The following is a 17,998-nucleotide window of genomic DNA, read 5'->3' as shown; positions in this document are numbered from 1 at the left end:
TCCTCCCCTAGGCCTTCTTGTTGCTATACTTTCTCCAGATCTCATGAGTGATACTGACTTCAGGAAGCCTGACAGGCCCTGTCACAAGCTTTTCCCATCAATTTACCTTCTTTTCTCCTAAAAGCTTTTGTTCTTGGTCTTTTTCTGGTCTGTTTCCTTCCCCAGTGATGGAAGCATGACTGAACTGCTCCCTTCCCATCTTTCCTCTCTCTGATGGCTCCTTCTGTTCATCTCCCAAATGCATTTTAATGTTTCATGTCCTTAAATACACAAAAGCAATACCATGATAATCCTACTTTCTTTCTTCCTGACTATCTCTAGATGAACTCATCTGCTTCCCCACTTTCCCTATGTCCTCGTTGTTCCTTACTGGTCTTCCAGAAATGCAGATCTTACAACCACCTTCCCTTGCCTGACCATTAAGTCATGTTTTTGCCTCACCAAAACTTTCCACTCCGTGATCAAGCACTTATTACAACACCTACCCACCAAGTCTCTGGTTCTTTTACATAGTCATCAGTACCAAAGACAGTGGTCCGTTCAGCTTGCTCACTCTCACTTAGTTTGATGAACTCTCTCTTGCTTGCTGCTACATTAATTCCCAGCTTCTGGATATCTCTTTTTTTCTTGTTCAAATTCCTCCTCAAAATTCATTTCTTCAGAGCTGTTGTTATTAACCCACCCTCACCCTTCTGTTGTTGTTTTCAGACTCTTTAGCAATGGGAGAAAAAGGAGACAACAAAAAGAAAATGGACAGAAACTTTGTAAGCTGTCAACTTCTCTGTATCTTCAAAAACATCTTTTGGCATCTGTTGTTCCTTACAGGACAAAGTAGGACAGAGTTTGCCTCACCACAAATGCTCCAGGCACCTAACAAATATTGGCAAAAACAGCAACTGGATGTTTCTTCTGTGCAGTCACTGGGAGTTGTCTACATAAAGGGATTGCATAACTAGGATGCTGTCTCAGAGGCCTACTGTCAATCTTTCCACCTCTCCTGTGAGCAGCAGAGAATGATTTTGTATTAATAAAGAGCTATGAGATGCCAGAGATTTTCATCTTCTCGTTGACAAGAAAAAAGCCAAAGGAAATGGATGTGAGAGATCCTTGTCTGAAGGGAAGACAAGATGCCATTTTCATGTAGTTCTCTTCACTCTTCAATCTCTTGACTTTGATTGTGTAAGAAGCTGCTGCATCACAGGATCAACATGGAAGAGAAACAAAGGGGCCACATGTAGGGCATGCTGTTTCCTGGGGTACTCATGCTGCCAGTGGGAACCACAGTTACTCACTCAGTGTCTGAAGAAGTGGGATTCTGCTACCAACATCAGCTGAAGGGGAGTGTGATCTGCCCTTGCCATGTCAAAAATTGGTCAAGAAAGATACTGAGCTCTTTACAAACATATAATTCCAAAAGAGGTTGCAGAGAGTGGCTGAAGAATTAAATCAGTTTAATAAATGTGTTTCAGCTGCAAGGAGGGCCTAGATCATTCAACGTTTTTCCTCTTTTGGTTTTCAGGATAAACTGGGATTTGTTGAATGTCATTATCTGAAGGCAACATCCTTGTTTTGCACCTTAATTCCATGGCAGAAGAATGTACATCTGCACTCAGTGGATTTCTAATGTTGTGCAAATAGCTTCCCATATCCAAATTGTGTATGTATCAGCAGCAGTTACCTGGAGAACAGTATGAAACATATTGTAGTGGAATATGAACACAAGGGACTTAAACCAACTTTGTGCAAGGAAAGGTTTATAACAAACTCTGGATGTCCAGTGTCTCATTCCAGTGTGGGGGGGACAAAAACAAATTTGTTTATAAATACTGTTGGTAAAAACTACTTTATTATGAAAGGAAGGGGGAAGGTAATCTTTCTTTCCTCCTCACCCCCTCAATAAATTTTTACTTCATAAAGCAAAAGATGATACAGTGGTACTTACTTAGGTCTGCAAGTGAGTTTTCTAGCTTGTTGCACACTAAACCCCTTGAGGCACTGAACATGTGCTTTTGCCAGTAGGTATTAATATGTTTTGCTTCCCACCCTTACACAAGCTATTTCCACTAGATCCTTATTCTTTAAGCAAGAGAGAAAAAGTAAGGGAGACAGGATAAATTCCTCTTGAATAACACAGCTTGTTTCCACATCCAGAGCTAAGCCAACGGGAGGTCTCTAAATTAGCTATTGGAGAAGCATTTCAGGATGGTCTGTGTGGTGGAATGGAGTTGATAATAGAAGTTACTTGTCTGTACTCTGTGAGCTGATTAGCTGTGGAAGAGTACACAGTGTTACGATTAACATCCAAAGCCCATTCATCTGAATGCTGTTACAGAGAACAGTCTCTGTGGGAGGCTTAACTGGGAGAATTATTCCTTCTTCTTCTACGTTGTTTATAGTTATTTGGGCATTAAAGGATCCAAAGCCTTTAAAAGAGCTTGGTCTTCACAAAGGATTGAAGATGTAGGATGCTGAAACGCCTCAGAATTGGCAGGACTGAGAGCAACTGCTGTATTGGTCTCCATCAGTTTAGCTTATTACACTTCAAGAAAAATATTAATCAGTAGGACAAACAAATGGTCAGGATTCATTAGCCAAGACAATGAAGTGTGTTAAATGTGAAAAATTTTCAATATTGTAGTTACCAATATAAATATGAAGGGGTGTTATCAATGCTCTTGCATGCAGGTTTATCCATACAAAGCCAAAGCCTAAGCTACCTTCTGACCATACCGTGATTGTCATTACTAAGGAAGGTTTCCAAATGCCCAAGAGATGCCCACACTCTTCCTCAACCAAATGCTGTATTGACACCCCCAGAGACCCTTATCCCTGAGTAACACACACAGAAAAAGCTCTCTTCAGATGTAATTTGCAAGCAGGCTCAGGGGACTGCCATTCCAACTTGCAACACTGCACTTTGATTTGTGCATCCAAAGAGCCACGGTTTTCAAGGACAGCATCAGTGAGAATAGCTATGGGCCACACGTGTACATGACAAGCTTCCTCCCAACAAAAGGAAAGAAAAAAGCCTTAATGCTCTGGGGTGAATTTGACCTAAAAACTCTCATAAGCTCCCCTAGTTAATTTGGATTTTGTTTGTCTTTTGATTTCAAAAGGGTCATGTTTCATATCTCTTTCGGTACCATTGCATTTCCTTGCTCTTCAACTATGTTACTGTCACACTGTGTTATAAATACCTGCCCAAAGGCTGAGAGTCCATTCTGGCCATCCCTGATATCAGATAGACATTGGAGCTTGAAAGATTGCTTGTTCAGCTAGCTTCTCTTTCTATTATTTGCAAGATTGCGCCCTGCCTCTGTTTCTTTCCACTAATTCCCCACTTGATGCACCCTGAGTATCAGCAGGATGATACTGCCTTTTGTAATCTGTCTCTTTTAGAGTCTTGCAGCTGATTTTAGCATTCAGAAGCATTCTGAGCGTAATCTCAACTCCTTCTTTGTTAGTATGCTTCTACATCTCAGCATCTGCTGAGATTGAGTAATTCCCTTCCTTCATGTGCATTTATATTTTGAAAGTATCTATACAGATAATAGCTATCGCCCATGGAGTTTTCTTTTCTCTAGGATGTGTTTATAGATCATTGACAATTGTCCCTCATATTTTTTGCTCATCTTCCAATGCTTATGTGATCTTTGCTAACCATCACATTGCTGCCTTTTCCCTCCATGATTTTCTTCCACATTGTCCTTGATGCGGTGATACCAGGATTCCTTTTACAGTGAAGTTGTTAACTGAAGATGATGCAGCCCCAGTAGGTAGAACGTATCATGTCAACACTCCAGCCCTGAAGAACAGTCTCAAAGAACTGGACATATTTCTACCTTTAGGAGATTGCTGCTGTTTTGCCTGATGCATGGTGCAAAAGGACTGTCTGTAGTTATTTGTGCAGCGCTCAACACAGTGGAGTTCCAGTTGTCTCCAGACTCCTTTGGTGGTTCTGTAATGTAAGATAATTAGAAATAAAGCCACCAGTGACTGAAAAGTGAAGACTCAAATGTAAAGCTAGAGTCTCACCTGCTCTGCTTTTGTAAAGAACTTAATGTTCGCACTGAACACTCTGAAACTGCTGTAGCTGTAAGAGAGTTAGAGTTGAAGGTGATAATGATATGGACGGGTACAGATTTTCCTGAACCATATGTGAGATCAGCAGTCTAGGCCCATAAATTGAATGCTGTAGCTGAGAAAATGTTTTGAATTCTGTAGTTCATTTCTCCGGTGAGATCCCAGAACTATTTAACTTTTACCAATTACTGCCTGTATATTTTTTTTCCGCACTAAACTTCTCCTTGCTGGCTGTGTTCAGTTGGCATATTGTTAATTGCACATGGTCATTCTATTTCTGCCCTCTGGTTCAACTTGAGTTCTTCTCTATATACATTTCTCTCATGTTCTCCCAGATTACTCTTATGTCCCCTCCAGATTCTCCATCATTTCTTAATGCCTATTCTGATCTTAAAATACTCCAAAAATGTATCTATCTGTGTGGTAATGCAATCTAGATTCAAGAAAGAAGAATGTATATGTTATATTTTTCCCTTTTACCTTAAAAGTTTTAGCCATTTAGATGAGTTCAAAAATGCATTCGGTATCAATAAATGTCATGTGCCCACCTAAAGTATGAGACCAGAGAAAGCAGTTGCTTCAGCAGAGGGGCGAATGACACAGGGATGGCATCGCTGTGTGTCTGTGCCTGTGTCTCATGCTGTTACAAATTCTCATGCTTCCCTTTAAGATTAACTTAGACCAGGGAGCTTTTCTCCAAAAGTCTCTGTGCATCATCAGATGGAATATTTTACACTTGGTAAGCAGTTCTCAAGCATCATCATTTCAGAAATACAACTTTGTATGTGTGCAAACACATGATAGCTGTAGAGCACAATTTGTGAATACATCATTGCCAGCAAACCCAGAGGATATTTGCTTAGTTTTCATGCTGTTAATATGAGCAATAAGCTCATGACAAAATAAATAAGACCATCACTAGCGAGGAGACAAGGATATCTGCCTGATAGGCCAGTTGTACGAGGAAATGTTTATTCAAGGCTCAAAATGTGTTTCAAGTCATCATGAAAATCTTGGAATAAAACCCTCCAATCTGCCATCTCTTGTGTACCAACAAAAATCTAGGATGTTGCTGTAAGGTGGGGAGGTGCCGTGCGAGCTGTTGTACAATACTGTAATATCCCTGATAACTTCCATAGCTGATAAACAGCCTCTTTGCCCCCATATATTTGCCACTGAAAAGAAATTGCTAACCTAAATGTAGGACAACAGAACCGTGTTATCACTAAGAGATTTCCATAAGGACATTATACTAGTTACAGTAAAAGCTGCATGTGGCAGACTGGAAAACAACAACAACAACAAAAACAACAAAAAAGCAAAACAAAACAAAAACCCCACAAATCTCCTTGTTTTTCACTGTTACAGCTTTGACAGGCCCTCTCTTGGGGAGGTTGCTCCTAAGATGCATTAATTCTGGCACTTAAGCTCCCATGTTCAGCGAAATAGAAGCATGAACTGACCTTTCCAGAAGGAAAAGGTTAGTGTTGAAAAACACTGATTTCAGCAATCCATCTACTCAAGGTAACCCTGGAGTTAATGCTTTGCTTAAATACACACTGATGTTTTTGCTTCCTTGAAAAATAACTCCAAATGATTGATATAGCTGAACAGCAATCTAAATAGCTGAACCAATATTCCTAATCATAAACCCTGCATTTTATTTGCCCGCTCTCTATCTCATTATGTCTGCTACGTAGAGATGCACCTACATTCTATATGTAATGGCAGCTTAAATAGCAGCCAGAGAGCCCTTCTTATAAAACCTTCCTGGTAGTTCTTGCCTACCATCATTTTGGGAGGGGTCTGAAAGCACTGCAAAACATCTGAAGATGACTGTCATAAGTGGGATAATACTAATGTCTTTATCCACCTTGTGTCAGTTGTTTCAATTACTCCAATTAAGTAGCAGCAATGATAATCAATGATAATCAGGCAGTGGTGTTATATGAAAACCTGTAACTGGGAGTTAAGTAGTAAATCTGAGCTGGAAGAAGAAGCTGGAATCTGTATTAGGACAAATTTTTCACAGGAGGTTTATTGGGTAGAAAAGTATTGGGTTGAGAACTAGTGAAAACCTCATCACTTCAGTTACTTGAAGTGACCAGGCAGGACCCTTAAGCAGCGTTGTATGAAATGATTTTCTGCTACAAGTCAGAAGGAATATCTTATCTAACAGCTTGTGTCACTGCTTGATACCCTCTGAATCTGCAAAGCTGTTTTGTTCCAGAAGGTCTGATAACCACATCTGAAGAAAATGGACTTTCTGAGACCTGAAAGAGGTCCCAGGACTTGGTCACTACTTAGTGACAAGGAAATACTCAGAAGTGCTCTTCACACGCTGTGTGACTCAGCGTGAAGCAAGATCTGGGCCTGTGGGCCTTCTTTCTGCCGCTAATCCTTTGTTCCTTTCCAATTGTATGTATAATAGATGTGTGTGTATAGACCACTACACCAGTTCCAAAAAGTTAGCTGAAATACCAGTGCATTCACTGCTTAGCATGATGCTGTGCCCACAGAAGTCACTGCACCATTCATTGTTTTCCCCTGTCATGCTTAAAAATGCAGAAGCTGATGATTCTTTCAACAGCTTCTGTTAGGAAATCATTCAGCAGTTTAACAGAGTGCCAAGACATCCCTCCTGATATCATCTCACTTATTTTTTTCTTTGCTCGGCTTTGTCCCAGTAATTTGACTCAAACAAACAAATAAATAAATAAATAAATAGAATTTTTCTACAGCTTTGTGTTCTGAATGTTTTTATCCTATTCTTGTAGTTCCTAGGCAGCCATTACTGGGATGTATTTTTTCTTCCTTCTTTTAAGCTACGTGCTGCACTTAATTGTAAGCTTGTGATTAGTGTGAAGATAATAAAAAGCCATTTAAATTAGAACTGATTGCTATGGGACAGAAACTAACAGGAATGCTGGGCCTAATCCAGTAAAGTTTTTAGGCTTTTATTTTTCAATGAAATACTACTGGCATTTGGTGAGAGGTTAAGAGCTACAAAAGAGTTGAAAGCCTGCATTAAGACATGGCATCTCCAATGCTTTGTTGGACACAAGCCTTTGCATTTCCATACATTTTTTTTTCTTTTTTTTTTTTCTGAAAGTACATCAGAGCAGGAAATCCTGGCCAGGACACAGGTGCCAAAAAAGCATTTTAAAAGGAACAAGTGACTGTAACAGGGTTGGATGCACCATGGCATCCAGGCTTGGTGGATTTTCAATAGTTTTCCAAAAAATGCAATACTGTAAAGTATATCTGAATGGCAGTAGGCATATTATCCAAGCATGCTTGAACAATTTGGCTAAAAGTATATGAGATTCTGAAATATCCAAGGTCTTCCAAGCAGTTTTTGGCAGGGAGTGTCTACCTCAGAAATTGGACAGATCAAGGAAAAGAATTTTTCAACAAGTCTTTAATCATGGTGGCAAAGCAGTATTGTGTTTCACAGTGTTTATTCATATTGTGATTTCTTGTATCCAGCTGGCTGATGCTCCCATGTGACCACTCCAGCTGATGGGATCCATCACTTCTTGTTCTATGTACAAAATATTTCCTAACGATCTTGATGTAGCAAAGTATACTACATGACTGCATTCATTCAGAGCATCAGTAGACAGAGGTAAAGCAACTGATGTCATCCTGAACTTCTGCAAGGCCATTGCTATGATCCCACATTACATTATTATCTCCAAATTGGAAATACATGGATTTAAGAGTGGACTTTTCAGTGGAAAATGAATTGGTTGGATGATCACAGCCAGAGTGTTGTGGTCAATGGCTCCAGGTCCAGGTGAAGGCCGGTGATGAGTGGTGTCCCCCCAGCGGTCTGCTGGGACAAGTGCTCTCTAATATCTTAATCAGTACACTGCATAGTGGCATGAAATGCACCAAGCTGGATGCTGCAGATGATACAATAGAAGAAAGGTGTGAAGCTGGTGGAATGAGTCCTGAGAAGGGCAACAAAGATGATCAAAGGGCTGGAGCACCTCTTCTACAAAGACAGGCTGAGGAAGCTGGGCTTGTTCGGTCTGGAGAAGAGAGGTTCTGAGGAGACCTCGTTGTGGCCTCCCAGTACTTCAAGGGAGCTTATAAATAATATTAATCTTGACTTTTTACATGGGTAGACAGTAATAGATCAAGGTGCAATAGTTTTAAACTAAAATAAAATATCTTTAGATCAGATATTTAGAAGAAATTTTTCTCTTGGAGGGTGATGGGGCATTAGAACATGTTGACCAGAGAAACATCTCACCCCTGGAGGTGTTCAAGGCCAAGTTGGATGGGGCCCTGGGCAGCCTGGTCTAGTTGGAGGTGTCCCTGATCATAAGGCTTCTTCCAATCCAAACCATTCTATGTTTCTGCGGTTCAGTGATTCAGTGATTCTAGGATCTGCATCTTAACGACAAGTTTGCAAGTGCTGTGCTGCCATTTCTGCAGCCTGTCCAACCCCCAAGAGAGCTTGGAGTAAAAGATTCTGAGCTGACCCATCCCAGCTCATGTCTTCTTATGTTTTGTGAACAGAAAGAAGAAAGGAAAGCCCCAAGCTGATTATTGACCACAGCCACTACATGCCTAGGGCTAAAGGGAGGATCTCCTGTGGGGGGGGGAGTCGCTTGTTCATCACTGATGAAAATACATAGCTAATGATGTGATAATGTTGAAAAATACGTTTTTGTAGTTGAGAATTTGCTCTATGTAGTGTAATTTTGCTTTTGTATTGTATGGGAACTGCTGAGTCACGGCCTGAACCTCTGATTGACCACCTGAGGCAAGCACTGAGTCAGCCACAGGAGCACAGGTGAAGGCAATTCAGCTGTGTGCCGGAAGGGGGGGAGCCTGGCTGCACCTCTCCTAGACCTATTTAAGAGCTGGCTGCCAGTAGGGAAGGATCTCTGCTGGAGATCTGCTGTGCTGGAGTTTTGTGAGTGAGCCCAGGATAGGAGTAAGCCTTCTATCTATTCTCTTTTTGTTATAGTTATCTGCTTTGCCAAACTCTCTTGTTTATTTTGTGATTATAGCATCCTAAAGTTCTTTGATTATACATATATCTACTATACTTTATAGGAAATAAGTAGGAGGCATCACTTTCAGAACAACCTATGTATTTTATTACAAAACTGGTATGTGCTGTCCTGAACAAAATGGCTCCCTATGGATCTCTTCTTCCTACTGCAGTGTTTGATGTTTGTCTTTGTTCTCATCTTCCAGTCTTTCACAAACCCAGTTTGGCCAGATTCTGGGATAGGCACACCCTTGTGTATGCACCATTTGGTTTTTCATGCTTTTAAGCACAGTAATTTGGACACCTATTTTTCCAATGACTCTTAATCCCACCTGCAAGTTAAAACACTTTGGTTTCTTTCTTGGTGCTGTTACGAATTCTTGGAGATTGAAAACTTGCTAGAAGTTCAGTGTTAAAGGAAAAAGTGCCTGATTTCACCATGGTTTGACTCCTTCAGCTGATAGAACATTTTAATTTAGCAATCTCAAGAAAATCCTGGCATGGCACCTCTGGGGATGCAAAAAATACTGAATGGTGTCTATTTTGGGAGCCTCCAAACTTCGCCAACCCAGGCTCCACTACCCAGGAATAGCATGCTGCAGCACTAGGCATTGTTCTTTGTTCTCATTTGCTGCCTCCAGCTGAACATTTTAATTTTCTACTGTTGCTACCAAAATGACGTAAGTTCTTCATCCAAGCCGACATTTCTCACCACATGAACTATATAGAAACGATTATTGTGCTGGCAATGTCCCAAAGTTTTTGCTGTGTCAGGATATCAGCCCTATTCTCCTGGGAAAGGCCTGAAAATAAACACATTTCCTCATTCACAGCTTAGTTCTAAGGGAGCTGGCAGCACAGATGGGGATGATCTTTCTAGACCTTCCAATTCATTTAACATTTTTGTGATTTTTTTTCATCAGGTGTTGTGAGGTGCATTTCTGTCACCTCTAATTCATGTGCTTAAAACCTGTTTCCATAAACTATGATTGTATGTAAAACATATTTAATCTTCCCCGTTTCCTCTTACCTCTAGGAAAGAAAAGGAGAGAAAAAAACAGAGAAAGATCCAATTTATTGTAGCAGTGTCAACTGAAAGCTAACTCTAAACTGGACTCATGCAAACAGATTCTCATCTATCACTAAGCCATCTCATTCCCAGAGTAATACCCATGAAAACTGAAGATTACCTGTGAAACTTATTCTGGGTAATAGAGGCAAACATACAGACAAATGTGCATTTGATTCTCTCCTTTACCATCTGCTTAATACCCTAGATTGTGCACTACTGGGGTCAGTACGAACATCCACTATTTGCTTCCTGCCTTTAGGGTACCAATTTGTGAATCCTCAGGTCTCATTCTGAATCCTGGTGCCAATTCAGCCAGGTACTGAAGAAGGAAATGCTTGCATTTGTGTCATCAGGTAAACTTCAATCATATTTTATTGTCAGAAGAAGTGAAATGCAAGTATTCAAAGTATAAAAAGAAATGTATGTGGGGCTTTCCGTAGCATTAGCAGTAATATAACAAATATGCACCCTGTATAGAGCTTCTGCATTAATGGAATATAACATAATTATGATCAGTTTCAAATGGTCTGATACAGAGAACGGGTTCCCACCTGATGGCACAAGTCACTTGGAAATATGCCTTAGTGATGCCCTGCCATGTAGTTTTAGCAAGCAGCTTTTATGGAAAACATGCTTTTTCTGCTTATGCCAGTGTCTTTCCAGCAGACGCTTTTCTTCAACAGCAGTAACAACTTCTGTCTATTCAGGTCTCCAGAACTCTTAAGGGTATTATTTTCCCACAGGACTAGTGAGTTGAATTGCCTACTATGACATATCTGAAAATGATTCCATTCCCAGAGTGTACATGAATCCCTTCTCTAAAAGTAATAATCCTTTAAGACTACTTGAAGCTGCTTCTTTTGGATCACTAATTGCTTATGAAAAACTGTCCTAGAGCTTTCTGCTCTACAGTTCTGTTAAATCTTCAGTTCATTTTCATTTAATTTTTATCCTATGTTTTCAGATAAACCAGTGACAGTTCTCCAGGACTGGACAGTATATCAGAGACCATTGCAACTAGCCTTTCTATTAAAACTTGAAATGTGAGCAGCAGGAACTCAAACTCAAAAAACTATATTTCTTTCAGCTTTTCTAATTAATTACATAATGGACAGATTGAATGAGTAAACTGTTTGAAGTGGCTGCTATGTGTTTTTCCAGTACTACTTTTAGGAACTACAGGAGAAACGTTATGTAACTACAAAAAAAAGTGGGAAAACCACTTAAAGCACAGTAATTCTGATTTATAAATTATTTCACCAGAAGCGATAGTGACTCATACTTTCATTTCTTTTACCAGAGAGAAATCTGAGGCTGTTTGGCTCAGACATAACTCTTCCTAGGGAAAAAAGAGGCCAAAAGCCAATTCACAGAAAGACGAGTCGAATACTAAAACTCAAGATGACAATCTGACAGCCACTTGGCATCTGCTCTCAGATGGCAGCCAGCTGGCTTCTCACAACAGTATATGCACCAGAAACATTGTTAGGAGGAGCTTGCTGAGAGAGTAACGCTGTACTCACGGAGATGCGCCACCTCCTGTATAGCTCCTCATGCACAAAGCCCAGTGGGTTGGTGCTTCACAGCAGCACAGTTCTACCACTTGCATCCTTCCTCACAGCACATGCTTCCCCAGTATCTATAAGGAATAAAGAGATTAGTGATTATCACTAATCAGTAATAACCATCAGCTTTCCTGGGCTCTATCCTGCTAATGTACAACAGGATATAGCTTTACACAAGGCACGCTCAACCACATCAATTTAAGGGCATCATGGCTGTTGGACAAAGGCCTCAGACTGTCAGCTCTTTGGTAGAGGAACTGCATTTGTTCATGCAGTGCCTTGCACGCTACAGACTTGTCTGTCATTGTGGTTTGTAGTGTCAGCATGGTTATTGTTAGATTTTCTTTTGGGAGAGGGCCAAAGTTTCCATCCATGTTCTGCTACAGACAAATTGAAAACCAGTTGGTGCATGAACCTGTCATACTCTGTTCTATGATGTGGACATCTCATGGTCCTGTTCTCAGCTTCCAGTGACAATAATGCTGAAAACAGTCTTGTGACAATGGTCTGTGCTTCACCTTGCATGTATGACATTGTTCCTGCTAGGCAGAAAACAGAGCAGAGACAAATGTCTGCATCTACAAGCAAAAATCTTATTGCATAAAGATGGATCTGAGAAGTCTAAACAGAGTCTTACATCATTAGCTGTTGAATGTGTATTAACTAAGGTCTTTTTGTATGTCTGCACTTCAAGTGCTCTTGTTTTTGACTCTGAGAATCCTTGTTCCATCTCTGGTTTGCTATTAGCTGTCACAGCCACGCCATCCATCATCTGAAGTATTTGCATGATCATGAATTCAGAGCACAGTGCAGAGAGCTTACCACTTCTGGCAATTAACTTGAAATAAATAAAAGTGGTAAGAGGAGGTTAAGTTACCCACCTGCAGAAGATAGCTCAGTGCTGAGTGCTCTCAACAGATAAGTGCATCTGAGAAAGTGCTAATTGCAGTGCCTTCCTTATAGTCTCTTTGTTGATGCACAAAAGACTGAGGAAATGAGAAGAAAAAGAAAATGCCTCTGTCTCTGGGGTCACGGTTGTAGGAACTGGGCTCTTGAAAAACACTAGTTATTTCAGAATCTGTAGAAAAAGAATGCACTGAAACCTGGAAACAGACAGTGGTCTGTTTGAATAGAATAGCCGTGAATGGAAATCGTAGTCTGTGGTCTGGCCACGGTCCGGGCTATGTGATGCTGTACATGATCCAGTGCCCATTTGCATTATTTACTTAATTCCATAAGTGCTGAACGTATTGGAGGAAGATGATCTGCATATTCTGAGGGTCTTGCATTGCAAGAGGGACAGACATAACAAAATGATTAATTACGAGGCAGTAGTGTGGGAAAGACCAGCACTGAATCAGATGAGTGGTGAAGAAGCAACTGCTGATCGGGGATGGGAAGGTATCATGAAGAAAGGCAGAGAACTGTTGGGTGCAGACAAAATGCTGTGAAGCAGGAAAGGCAAGGCAAGACCTAAGGGGAGAAAGAAAGGAAAAGTGAGGTTAGGCAAAGCTGTATCCCTGGGAAGTGAATTAATGAAGACTGTGAACTTGGAAGAAAACAGGAAACTGAATTATAGGGATGGTGTGTATAGTAGGCAGAGGGTGAAGCAGAAAGTTTAGTTTAGGACACAGTACTTTCAAAAGGCATGGACAAAAAAAAGAGACAAGGGATAAAGGTAGAAGTAGTTTGACTAGACTTGATTGGTACAGTAAAATCCTGGTTGTAAGCCTTTACCCTGTCTGGTGAGGGGTCTGTCTGAGGGCCTAGGCAAACTTTGGAGTTCTCAAAAATGAGTGCAAAAACATCTGCTCAGAGCTGGATGTAAATGCATTAAATACATCCAAAAGTAGTAGAGCTAGATTCAACCCCATGATTCACTGAGATACAGTATTGTTGTTGTGCAGTTTCCCATCTGTACACATCCAGTAAAATTAGTATGCGCACTATATTATATTTGGGGACAGCGTGAAGGTGCTGTGCTGGGTTGGGGCAATTGCTGCATTTCTGCATCTTCTCTATGCTATACTGCAGTAATACTTTTTTCTCTACCCTGCCCCTTTGGGAGGCAGAAAGGAGAAGTGCAGCCATGATGTGAACACCTCAGGAGTAATACAAATGGCTGTGATACCACCAAAGTGCAGTGCAGAGTCTGCTCTCTGCTGATCTGGAGCAATGGCTATAACACAGGTTTTGTATCATAGCGTGTTCAAAGGCCTCCTTTACTGCACAGTTCAAACTGGAAGGGAACTCTTATGTGAGCATTTCTTTATTGTATTGCTTGCAGGAGGAGATTTTTGGCTTAATATTTTGGTAGTTCAAGAAGCAGAGCCAGCATGGTTGGCTTGGCAGCACCGCATCTGGCCAGAGCAAAGGCCAGTTTCCCTGCTGGTTGCCACACCAATTATGTGTCCACTCATCCCTTTGGTGGCAGCTCTGACAGACTCCCACATCCACCCACTCCAGCTCAGGGGCAGAACTTTTCTGTCAGTTTGCATCCACTTGTCTAAGTCAGGGAAGCGATGAGATGAGACCTTGACCAGCATAGCTGCACTGGGAGCAGCGTCTGGTTGACATACAACTTTCTTGGCAGAACCACAGTTATGTGGATGACCTGATTTGTTTTGGGATTTCCGTTGTGTCCCAGTTTAACCTTGTGGCTGTGCTGCTGGCTGCCTACTTAGACTTGTACACTGGCATTTCCTGGAGAGGAACAGCCCAAAATATTGTTTTTCTAATATATTTATATGGTGGCAACGGAAGTTCAAATGCTGAGCTTAATAAATGTTGTGCTATAAGGAGCAGAGATATTCTATTAAGCCATATGACTCTGCACGTACTTGACAGAAAGTTCAGAATGTGGTTTTTTTTTTTTTTGGAGTAGGTTTAATGCAAGAAGGGCCAGCATCATTCAAACAATATTGGATTTAGAGATTCACAAATCAGGATAAAGTATTCCTCCAGTGTCCTAATCCTATTTGCATCATTAAGGGCCTACTGCATTGTAGGAAAATGCATTTCAGAGGACAGAATTCTTCAAACAGAAAAAAAAATGCCTTTAGCCTTTTGTGTGTGAGAAAAAGGCAAAGAAGATGATTTTGGAAGTCAAACTATGGCACACTCATTTTGAATCACTTAAACAGCTTGAGGCATGGGCTGCTTTCTTCATCATTTTAAAAAAAACTATTTGTATGTGCTATGATAGAACTGGAAAGCAGCTGGTGTAATTGATGCTGTTTATTTCTTTACAAGAATGGTTCACTAATTGCTGTTGGCAGCTCCACATTGATTAGTGGGGATTTTTAGGATCCCAGAAAAAAATACTGTGGCTTGATCCTTCCAGCTTAAAGCAGAAATTGTAAACCTGATACTAAGAAACGTGGATAATTGTATTAAACAGCAGCCAAGAATCAGCACAGTTTTGTGCCTCTTTTAGCCAAATTCAGCTCCTTAGCTATATTTTAAAAGCAGAACTGTCCCCAGGATTTTTTCATAAGTCTAGTAACATCCCAGTTGTATTAACTGCTGAGCTGGGGTTACGTAGCAAGAACCCTTTGGTGAGTAAACACTGCCCTCTAATTCTACCTTCTGTTTTTGCTGTGAATTTATTGTCACATCTCGCCACTTCTGGATGCCCCTTTGGCAAACAGGTACATTTTAATCTCTGTGATACACACCAGGATTGACCTGATCCTTATTCCTGGTTATTTTTTCTAACGAGTAATCTTACATGTACTACAAGATGTTTTAAACTATTTGTTGAAGGAGATGGTGTTTGCTCTGGACATTGCACTTGTGATTGCCTGGTTGCTTGGAACTAGATTCAATTATTATAGTAGATCTCTTCTTCCATTTTGTTTACACTAATTCGTGGAGCAGTGAAATAACAAACAGAAAGCAGGTTTACAGAAGTCTGAATTACTCTCCCAAGTGCTGTAGCATCCCTTCTTTCTTGCCTAATCAGATTTGGTTATATAGGCAACTGGAAAGTCAGCTGGAAAGAACTGCAAATGACCTTTGCTATGAGAATGGTCATTTGTTAAGCTCTCTCATGTCCTGAGCTCTGATCATTTAGTCTTGCTGATTTGTGTGCTGAGCCTGCTCTGTGCCTGAGATGTGTGCAAATCCAGATTTGCAAATTTAAATCAGAACCTGATGATCTCCAGAGCATAGTGTTGGGAATTACTCTTCATCAGTCCAGCTAAACTAACTTTAGGCTTTGGTTTTCATCCACAGCTGAGAGTCCTGGGTTGATCACATGGAAAATGTGATAAATGGAATCCTATTTAATCCAATATACTTGATGTTACATCAAGTTCCTTTGTCACCTATCAGCAGAAGACCAGAGCACAGTTCAGAGTTGCAACTCCACTGTAAGTCCTTTGTAGTTCTTTATTACAGTTCTTTGTTAATACATAAGATAATTTGTTTCTCAGGAGTGACTGTTGTTTAAGCCAGAAAATACTCCCCTGAGTTCTTTTCAATCATGAAGTGTTTCAGTATTTTCACTGCCTGCATGTGTTTCAGCCATCCTTTGGCTCTGAGACCCAAGCAGTTGCAGCAGCTACAGGTGCACTGAATGCTGCCAGAGAAAGTGGGAGAAGGAATAAAGCCTCAGCCCAGACTTGATTTAAAAAATGAATCCAAGAGTGAGAAAGAACCTCAGATTATTTTTCTTGGTCAGCTCTCTTCCTCTGAGATTAATAAATAGAAGAAAGATCATGCAGGAAGTTATGTATTTTCCAGTTTGACTTTATTTTGTGTTACTCAGAGAGGCAGAAGCATACAGTCTGACAAGAGGCATTAAGCTCAGTGAACATTTTTTCAGTTCAAAAGCTTCACCCCCTTAAAGCAAAATACTTCAAAAAGAGGAGCGATTGCCTTCTGCAGCAAACTTAACAAACATTTTTGATTCTTAGGGCACTTTCTTTCCTGCACATCAAAGGAAAATACCACTCTTCATTAAAGGTATAAATTAATTTATCACAGGACCCAATTAATGTTTTGATTCCAGCAAATAACACTTATATTCTCTGCTCTACAGCTCCATAATATCTAAGACAGCTCACTGAGCAGCCAGTGTTCAGAAGAAATCCTCATCAGTTTTGTAAAGCTTGTCAAACATTCCAAACTTCAGGCTCTCTTTAGGCTGAAAAAACTTGCCTCAGGCAAATCCAGAAATAGACGAGAAAAATGAACACCCAAACAAGCGATTTCTGACTACACGTTTTGAGCCCCATTGCCTGTGGCCCCTTGTTCTATTGCTGCTCAGCACTAAAAACAACCTGGCCCCATTCACTTGACTCCCACACTTCAGTTATTTTTAAATTGATGAGATCCCCTCTCAGTCTTCTCCAGACTGAACAGTCCCAGGTTCTCTCAGCCTTTCCTCATATGAGAGATGCTTCAGGCCCCTCATTATCTTTTTGGCCCTCCCCTGGACTCTTGTCCCTTAAAATATTTCTTATTTCTGTGCAAGTTTAGTGCATTCATTCTGTTATTGTTGTGTCTGTATGCAAGCAAGACAACAAATATAATCTCAGTGAAAGATGATCTTACAATAAAACATAGGATCAAAGCTCAGGAGACCTTGGTTCATTTCCAGAGCCTGCTCTATCCTGTGTGGACACGTACAAGTTATCTAAAGCTCCTCAAACTTCCATCCTTAATTTAGCAGCGGGGAGAGTAGCATTATATTATGATAAAGTCCATATTTGTGTGGTGACAAGGCTTTAAAAATAAAAAACCTCCTCCTGAATCTAAATTTAACCCGACCGCATCACAGAAAGGCTACGTAAATAGCAGGTTTGGTTTTTTCTGTTTTGCATCCTCTCTCTCTCTTAAAAAAAAAATAAATAAATAAAAAAAGAAAAAAGAAGAAGGAAGACAGCATGACAAATTGTCACACTGGCTTTACAGAATCATTCCCTCCCAGAAAGCTGCAACACACACTCCTTCCGATCAACTGGAGTACCTTTCATGTATTCTTATGCCTTATCTTTGTTCTTCTTCTGTTCTTTTCTCATCCCCAAGAACTCCAAGCTTGATTCACTTCTCATTTGCAGAACTGTTAGAATTTCTGAAATATAAAAATAATGGGTTGGTAGCACAGAGGAGCTCTTTATGTTGGACATCAAGAGCCAGGGGGCAACCCCTGCTCACCTTCACTTTTGATTTCTCTTCCCAAATTGCTTCTCCTTTCAAGTGCTATATTATTCTTTGGCTAAAATCAAAAATCTTGCTCTTCTGTTGTTTGTACCATCCTAA

General features: G+C 40.5%; 1 protein-coding gene and 1 long non-coding RNA gene across 5 annotated transcripts in view; both read left to right on the top strand.

The window, feature by feature from the left end:
* LOC125691159 (uncharacterized) overlaps positions 1-2,238 on the top strand; it is a 65,562-nt gene extending 63,324 nt beyond the window's left edge. For 3 of the 4 annotated variants that reach the window (XR_007375939.1, XR_007375941.1, XR_007375940.1), the window contains one exon: positions 709-2,238. Coding sequence is in view for 1 of the 4 variants with exons in the window: in XM_048940169.1 (XP_048796126.1) it covers positions 826-956 (131 nt within the window). In the remaining 3 variants the exon portion in view is untranslated. The remainder of the gene's footprint in view (positions 1-708) is intronic. The other variant, XM_048940169.1, reaches the window with a different exon arrangement.
* LOC125691160 (uncharacterized) overlaps positions 1-17,998 on the top strand; it is a 125,415-nt gene that overhangs the window by 95,626 nt on the left and 11,791 nt on the right. The window lies entirely within an intron of this gene.

This window comes from Lagopus muta, chromosome 3 (assembly GCF_023343835.1).
Source record: "Lagopus muta isolate bLagMut1 chromosome 3, bLagMut1 primary, whole genome shotgun sequence".
Classification (NCBI taxonomy): domain Eukaryota; kingdom Metazoa; phylum Chordata; class Aves; order Galliformes; family Phasianidae; genus Lagopus; species Lagopus muta.
This window is presented reverse-complemented; position numbering and strand designations above follow the sequence as displayed.